The sequence below is a fragment of the Mus caroli genome, chromosome 18 (assembly GCF_900094665.2).
Source record: "Mus caroli chromosome 18, CAROLI_EIJ_v1.1, whole genome shotgun sequence".
Taxonomy (NCBI): domain Eukaryota; kingdom Metazoa; phylum Chordata; class Mammalia; order Rodentia; family Muridae; genus Mus; species Mus caroli.
In genome coordinates, this window is record NC_034587.1 from 85,114,868 (window position 1) to 85,124,110 (window position 9,243).

The 9,243-nt window shown below is 36.4% G+C and overlaps 1 protein-coding gene across 1 annotated transcript in view; it reads left to right on the top strand.

The window, feature by feature from the left end:
• Rttn (rotatin) overlaps positions 1-9,243 on the top strand; it is a 149,999-nt gene that overhangs the window by 85,222 nt on the left and 55,534 nt on the right. Inside the window, exons 31-33 of the mRNA XM_021150514.1 lie at positions 2,925-3,083; positions 4,640-4,711; positions 7,383-7,572. Coding sequence (XP_021006173.1) covers positions 2,925-3,083; positions 4,640-4,711; positions 7,383-7,572 — 421 coding nt within the window. The remainder of the gene's footprint in view (positions 1-2,924; positions 3,084-4,639; positions 4,712-7,382; positions 7,573-9,243) is intronic.

A 9,243-nucleotide genomic window follows, 5' to 3' on the forward strand; every position in this document is an offset into this window, starting at 1 on the left:
TTGAATAGGTAGGGAGAGAGTGGACAGCCTTGTCTAGTCCCTTCAAGAAGCCTTATTTCCAAACATTGGGAACTAAAGCTTTCACTGAGACTGGAGGGTCACCTTTCAATTTAGCTTTCCAACTCTGTTCCATTACAATTCATATCCATCTTAAGTAAGTACATTAGTCTCTGTAAATAGATTTACAAAACAAAACTTAACTCACTGCAATATCAACTTTAAACTCTGAAGTCCAAAGTCTTGTGTGAATATTATCTAAATCAAGAACAGATGAGAATTCATGTATTTTATCCCAAGGAAATAATTTGTTCTCACCTAGAATGCTATGAAACACAGATATATGTCACTGTGATTATAGAATAGTTGTAGGGTACACATTCTAGTCTCAGAGGCAGTAGTAAGAATGGAAGAAGTGAGGTTCCAGAGCAAGTGTACATGCTGGGGAAGCAAAATTCCATTAGCACTGAAGACTTGAGCCCTTTGTCTTGTGCATTTTAGGCCCTCTGGAGGAATATGCTCAGGCCCCAGCTTTCTGCAACTTAGTGGGTAGCCTGGCCTCTTCACACTGTCTACCTGGGCCCCACCTGTGTTGTTGTTGTTAAGGATAGCACCATAGTCCCTGAGGTACTGACTGGACTGGGCCATACTGGCCCAGTGAAACTAGAAAGGCAGCGCAGCCTTAGAAACTGAGGCTGTTGCTTGCCTTCATGCTAGGGTAGGAGTGGCTCACCTAAAGATTTCTGAATTATATTTGGAGCTATTATTGTTCTTGAAGAGTACTACACACTGACTATGGAATCTAAGCCCCACATCTCCCAGTCATTGTGGTTCACTTTCTTGTTCTCTACCATTCCACACTAGCACTGTCTTTGCTGATCCATTCTCATCTTCATTCTGGCTACTGCTAAAATGTCTAAATGTCACTCATAACCTCTTCATGAAACAGTTATTCAGCCATACCTCTGGCCTTTCCAGAACAAGAGTTCTCATTTTGTACATAGATAACCTAGAATTTTCTTAATCATATATAATTGCCCCCCCTATAAATGCATCTTTAATTCCTTTTTCAAATCACACTTCTTTTGCATTTTGCTATAACAACTCAGGCGGAATTAATACACTCAGCACTTTGCTTAGAAATATTTTCAACTATGTGTATAATTTCATTGCTCACAAAAACTTAACACTTGAACACAGTTCGACCACTTTTACTTATATTTGGATAAAGCAGCTTTATCTTATTATAACAAGTGCCAGAGTGAAACTACTTAAAAAAAGGTCAAGGTTTATTTTGGCTTACAGTTTTGAAAGTTTCACTCTCATCACTTTTGGTTATAGCAGTGTCTTGGTGGGAGCTCACAGAGTAGCACACCTGCTTGCCTTCTGGAGGCTGAGCTGCAGAGAGAGAGAAGGTAGAGGGCCAGGGTCTCAGGATTCCTTTATGGGCATGCTATAATATGGTTAAAAAGACTTCTAACTGCCTATCCTTAAAGGTTCTACCGTCTGTCAATGATTGCGTGGACTGGGAACTACACATTTAACACACAGGCTTTTGATGGTTACTTGTGTAAATCAGAGTACCTTCTTTTAAGGATCATCCTTCTACCATGTAGTCATTACTTTCTGATATCACTGCAGAGTCATCCTTCCAGCTCCCCTTCTTGGTATGAACCTGGAGTCTTTCAGACTCTAACTTGTTGTATAGTTCAAAAGTTAACTTCTATGTCATTGGGTATTTGTTTCAGTATAGTTCTTTTAAAGAGAAATAAAAAAACCTTATATTAATGTTCTCAGGTTCCCATAATAAATGCCACAAAATGGTTTGCTCATGTTTCTGGAGGCAGCAGTTCAAGGCTCACAGTTGAATCTTGGGAGACTTCCTTCCCACTGTGTATGACTAAGTTCTCATTACGTGTTCAGTGTTCATGTTTCCTCTTCTTGTTGCAGGCACTTGGTGAAAGGTCTCTCTCTCTCTCTCTCTCTCTCTCTCTCTCTCTCTCTCTTCCTCTCTCTTCCTCTTTCTTTTTAAGAGAGCCACCCCACTTCATTTTAAAAGCTTAGTAATATTTAAGTGCCATTTTCTACATAATTTACATTATTTAGCCAATGATGTTGAGTAAGAAATGGTGGATCTTATTAAAACTCTTGGTTTATAGAAGTATTGTTTGATCTGAACTTAGAAGGTACACTTGGACTTTGACTATTTTAAGACTATGTTATTTTTATTCTGTAATTCTCACTAAAAATGTATTTTTGACTCAAAATTCAGAAATGCAGCAAACTGTTAACTTAAATAGCAGTTAATGCTATGGCCAGCAGTACTGTACCAGCTTAAGGTTTTTTGAAAAAAATTTTTTCTGTTAAAATAACTTGAGAAAGTACTACATGCCCTATAAGGAAATGTAATTCATCTATATAGTTTTGAAATGAATTATTACAAAGTTAAAACTATTTATTTGGAAAAATACTGCTAACTTAAAAAATAGAGCAAATATATTTTTTAAGAATGTGGAATAAATAGAAATCATGTTCAAATGCTTTCCTTAAAATCCTTGTGAATTATAATTCCTTTAATGCTTGCTTCTAGCTATCTAGGCTAACCTCATGTAATATATGATTATAGTGTACTTATTTTTCAAGTCAATGACTTTTCTTTACTCCCAACCCTGATAGGAATTTTTTTAAAGCTAATGACATACCCACACACATGTAGGACACTTCTTAGTGTCCTTTGGTGTGTAGGATTGTAAAGCCAATGCCATTTTCATAGCCAAGTAGGACACTGTTTCTGAGTGTCATTTAGTATATAGAATGTAAAACCAGTGCCATATTTGTGCAGTTCTCATAGTTCTCTTGTACCAGAAGGACAACCTCATGGTAGGAAAGAGTATATTGGATTTGATATCTTTGTCTTTATGTGACAGGTGAGATTCACTTCACTGGGGTTGGGATCAGCACTGACTACTACTGAAGCTGGCTGTGTGGCCTTGGCAAACAGTTGTCAGAATATTTCTGGTGGGCTCTGGGGAACCGTGGTGAACATTCTTCTGGATCAATCAGAATGCAGTCTGGTGCGCCGGGAGGTATGTCTGTTTTAGCCGCCAAATCCACCTTCCCATAGTCTTTATTGTCACAGAACTCTATTGCAAGAGTGCCTATAAGCCTCATTTGACTTGCTCTTCAGCAGAGTGGACTGAGCAAAAACCATTATTTATTTTGCTTGCAAAAAAATTAAAATGAAAACTGATTTACAGTAAAAATTCAAGTCCTTTATTCTGATAAAATTAAGGCAGAATATTTTAAATTTTTTTATTAAAATTAATTAATTCTGTATATGTGTACATATGCTTGTGTACATGTTCTGCTGTGGAGCTCAGAAGACAAATTAGGAGAGTCAGTGCTCCTTCCTTTTTGTGGGTTCTGGGGATAGAATACAACCTTGGCAGCCAGTGCCTTTACTAGATGAACCATCTTACTGTCAGAGAAATTATATATTTTAATGTGAACTTTTCTTTCCCATCACAAAATAATTCACAAAAAATGGTTTTTACCTCAACATTTTTAAACATTTAATGTTTTAGACCCTTAATAATCATAAGGTATTTTCAAAATAACATCTCACAGTATATGTCAATGATACTTGAGAAGAAAATAAACACTAACTTAATTTGTGTTTTAAAATTATTTATGTCATTTACTTGTGGTCATATGTGTGCCTGTGAAGGTCAAAGGGCAAGTCCCTAGAGTCAGTTTTCTTTCACCGTCTTGTGGGTTCTAGAGACCAAAGTTGGGTCATCAGTTCTACCCACAAGGGCCTCTACCCATTGAGCCATCTTGTCAGTTCAAATTGGCTTTTTGTTGTTGTTTTATTGCTGCTTTTGGGGTTGGGTTCAGGTGATGATGTATCCTAGTAGTTTTTAAAATGACAAGCAAATAGTTCTCATAGGGTCCTGAAGACATCAGCAGTTCCTGGCCCTCCATTACCCAGTGGGTAATGCATAAGCCCTGTTTTCTTGTTAGTTGCTGTCATAGTTTCAAGGGGTGATTCTTACGCTTATGGATTTTTCTTGATTTGATAATTTTAAACTTTTTAAGTTGACTTCCAGTGAAGATGGATAGAAAGTTTACTCTTAGAATTTTTCACATTCTTGTTATTCTCTTAGCATGATTATAGCAAATCTTCCACTGAATGAAAATCAGTTCTTATATTTCTATGATTATTTCATTCTGTCATCTTATATTCTGATAGGTAAAGTTGGACATTTATACCTTAACTGTATTAGGAACCTTTGTATGAAAGAAGAGGAAATTGAGGGAGAAGGCACATGTTTGCTATCTCTGTTGTAACCCTACATAGGAATTTGAAGACTATGTGTATTTCTTAAATGCTTCTAGAATGTCTTATACTAGTCATTTTTTTTTGTCTAAAATTAAATTTTGAAATGGTAAAACTATATTTTCTTATGGAATAACTGCATGATTTGGTCATCACCTAATTCAGTTATCACCTAGAAGAAATGCACAGTATGAAACCTTGTGAGGATCTCAGCTTGTACATTGTTATTTAATTACAACAATCGGTTATTTCCAAGATGACAGCAAGATGGCAGCATTGACATTTTGTGTTTTTAATTTTCAGGCTGCATTTATTCTTCAGAATCTCCTTGTAATTCCAATGCCTTCAGAAATTATAAAGGATTATACTTGGCAGGTAGGTATAAACAGTTATCAATCTAGCAGATCTTTATATTAATTTAAAATTTTCAGCAAATGTGTGCAACTAGCCCTTTGTGTCAAAGGATTTCATGTTTGTGGATTTAAGCAACCAGGAACCAGGAGCCAAAAATATTCAAGAAAAAGTAATTGTACAGAACAATTGTATACATATATACATAGATATACATATATGTATGCATATACATATGTATATGTATGTATTTCTCCTTAAACAGTATAGCATGACAAGCACATACAATAGCATTGTTATTGTAAATGACTTAGCTTTTAAATTAAACAGCAGAATATGCATAAATAATATGCTAAGTTTATTACTTAAAAACCTGTGTGTATGGCAGCAAGTACTTCTTAACTAGAGGGTAGCAATTGTTTGATGCTTGCTCTTGAGTTAAACGTTTTCCTGAAATGTAAAATGGTGGCCCAGCAAAGGTGGAAGGAGGGAACTGATTTTGTAAAGTTGTTCTCTAACCTCCATACATATGGTACATGTGGCACATGTATAACCCCCATTACACACATACCATATATACACACAATAAATTTTTAATTAAAAAATTTACATTTATTTATGTCATGTGTATGAATGTTTTGCCTTCATGTATATGTGTGAATCATATTTGTGCCTAGAACCTATAAAGGTAAGGGGAAGATGTCAGATCACTTGGAACTGGACTTACAGATGGCTATAAGTCACCATGTAGGTGCAGACTAGCCATGGGCTTTTCTAGCTCTATTCTTTGTAATGCCTAATTAGTTTCACTGCTTCTACTAGAATTTGAATGTTACTGAATAGGTCACGTTCTTACTGAATTCCCAGCTCACTGTAGGCTTCAAGGATTTTCTAGGAACCATTGGAACACTGGTGGAGGTTTAGCTATATGTCAAAATCAATCCTTAAAGGCACTCATAATAAAACAATACTGAAAGAGAGCACATGGATCCATGCACCAGACTAACACGGGGACAGGGTTTGAGTATACGGGCTATTGGAATTATTGGAATGCCAGTCTCTGGATGGTCATTCCTTCAGTCTCTGCTCCACACTTTGTCTCTGTAACTCCTTCCATGAGCGAAGTATCCACACTTTGGTCTTCCTTTTTCTTGAGTTTCATGTGTTTTGCAAAAAGGTTCCAGGAGTCTGTTTCCGTGAAACTCTTTGCCTTGTGACTGCTTCCAGGCTTTTAGGCCTATCAAGCAGACTGCACTGGAGTGGACTTAGCACTTTGTCAAAGATCAAGTGACCATAGGTGTGTGGGTCCATTTCTGGGTCTTCAATTCTATTCCATTGATCTACCTGTCTGTCAATGTACAAGTACCATGCATACAATTTGCAAAACACATGAAACTCAAGAAAAAGGAAGACCAAAGTGTGGATACTTCGCTCATGGAAGGAGTTACAGAGACAAAGTGTGGAGCAGAGACTGAAGGAATGACCATCCAGAGACTGCCCACCTGGAGATCCATCCCATAAGCAATCACCAAACCCAGACACTTTTGCAGATGCCAACAAGATCTTGTGGACAGGACCGTGATATAGCTGTCTCCTGGAAGGCTCAGCCAGTGCCTGACAAACACAGAAGTGGGTGTTCATAGTCATCCATTAGACAGAGCACAGGGTCCCCAATGAAGGAGCTAGAGAAAGTACCCAAGAAGCTAAAGGGGTTTGCAGCCCCATAGGAGGAACAACAATATGAATTAACCAGTAACCCCAGAGCTCTCTGGGACTAAACCACCAATCAAAGAAAAGATATGGAGGGACTTGTGGCTCTAGCTGCATATGTAGCAGAGGATGGCCTAGTCGATCATCAATGGAAGGAGAGGCCCTCAGTCCTGTGAAGGTTCTATGCCTCAGTATAGGGGAATGCCTGGGCCAGGAAGCTGGAGTGGGTGGGTTGTGGAGCAAGAGGAGAGGATAGGGGATTTTCGGAGGGGAAACTAGGAAAGGGTTAACATTTGAAATGTAAATAAAGAAAATATCTAATAATAATAATAATAAAGAAGTTCTTTGGTAAATTTCTCTCAATGGTGGTATTAACACAGTGTGGAGCTCAATAATGCTATATAAGGCAAACCAATACTTACATGTCATTAGTGAAGAATAGTGAGGTAGAGCAAGGCAAACCAATACTTACATGTCATTAGTGAAGAATAGTGAGGTAGAGCAAAGCAAACCAATGTATCTCCCCCAACTGTCTGTGGGTCATATTTATTATACTCCTTCATCACATGTCCTTTCATTTACCTGCTATAGCAAAATATCCTTTCACCTATGTCTGCTCCAGGAAAACATTCTTTCACATGTCTGCTCCAGCAAAATATCCTTTTACCTGTTTCTGCTTTAGGAAAATATTCTTTCATGTGTCTAGTCTCGCAAGATATCCTTTTATCTGTGTGCTTCAGCAAATGATCATTTTACATGACTGACTTTCCAAAGAAACTGGAAGTTTCCACTTCAGATATTTAAGAAGCAGAGATCAGTAAAGAAAAGTACTTTCTCTTCTAGTCTAAGGTTCCATACTAGAAGAACTGTAGTAGGACCTGTGGCACCTTTGTCCTAGTAGTGAGATGCAGTGGCTTTTTTTTTTTTTTTCTTTTTCTAAGAAATGAGTGTTTAAATCAGTATGTTTTCTCTGTCTTCCACACAGGGCCCCTGTGTCCATGATGAGGATTCTGGCCTGTCACTTTCAGGAAAACCTGCCCTTCAGGCCCTTTTATATCACTGTCGTTTCTATGAACATTTGACTCACATGGTGAAACATTGTTATGTAGGAAGATATATCTTTGATTTTAATTTTTCTGCTTTTACTGAAACTTCAGAATACAATGATTTAAATGGTAAGTATAATACCTTTATTATTATTATTATTATTATTATTATTATTACAAATTATACCTTCTGTTAAATAATGTTGAGAAGCAAGGAGATGACTAAGTCGTTAAAACAGAAATGGAATGACTGAAGTTTGGATCTTCAGCACCCAAGGTGTACACATCTGAAATCCCCAGAGCAAGCTCTCTAGCTGGTCATATTGATAAGCTCTGTATTCCTGTGAGAGACCCTCCTTTAATATAGGAGTGTTAAGAGAAACTGTGGAAGACATGAAGTAAACCTCTGACTTCCACATTCAAGAGCACACATGTGAATACTTAAATAATCATGCATACCACCTACACATGTGTTCACTAAAGAACATTTGGAAAATTGTCAAAGATTCAGCAGAAAAAATTATCTCTTGTCCTGCAAATATCCCAGAGAATACCCCTGATATGATTTATTTCTTACCATCTTTTTTCCCAATACGATGTTTGTTTCATGTTTTATGCACATTTTCTTTTTAGTTTATTTCTCTAAACATTGCCCGAACATTATTCTGTGTTATAAATTCTTCATGGAAGCCATGGTTGACATCTTCTTAATGTTTCATAAGTTATTTTATGGCCTTCAGTAAAGTTTATAGCTTTTTTTCTGTAGTACAATCATCAATATTTTTAGGACATCCATTCCTTGGCACTCTTTAGGTTTTTTTCCTTTACTTTTCATATGAATGAGATCTTTTCTATCTAAGTCTTCTAATTTATTTGACAAAAGTCTAAAAACATATTTATTTTTGATATGTCTTCAATTTATTAGAACATCTTGCTGAAAGCTTTTTACTTCTCTTATAGATATTCTCATTTTCTAAGTTTTATATATTAATACTTTTTAGATTTTATAAAAATGAATACCCATTTAGCATACATTACTTTAATTTTAAAATTAATATTTAGATATAATGTTTAGAATCTTAATCTAACATGGAAAAAGTTCAATAAAAAATAAAAAAACATCAGATATATGACATTATTCCCTATCTAATGAGTATGTATGTGCATGTAATTATAATAAGATTTGTTTATGTCTATATGCATATATATTATAAAGAGTAAGCTGGCCAGGCAGTAGTGGCACATGCCTTTAATCCCACCTCTTGGGAAGCAGAAGCAGATGGATTTCTGAATTTGAAGCCAGCCTGGTCTACAGAGTGAGTTCCAGGACAGCCAGGGCTATACAGAAAAACCTTGTCTTGAAAAACCAAAAAAAAAAAAAAAAAATAAAATAAAAAAAATAAAATAAAATTCTATTTTAATTAAATGTGTATTTATAATTATTTAAATTTATAATTAACATTCTTATCCCCTTCTTAGGGGAGTTGAAACTTTTTTTTTTAAATTTTTAATATATTTTTATTACGTATTTTCCTCAATTACATTTCCAATGCTATCCCAAAAGTCCCCCATACCCCCCCTCCTTCCCTACCCACCCATTCCCATTCCTTTGGCCCTGGCATTCCCCTATATTGGGGCATATAAAGTTTGCAAGTCCAATGGGCCTCTCTTTCCACTGATGGCCGACTAGGCCATCTTTCGATACATATGCAACTAGAGACAAGAGCTCCGGGGTACTGGTTAGTTCATCATGTTGTTCCCCCTATAGGGTTGCATATCCCTTTAACTCCTTGGGTACTT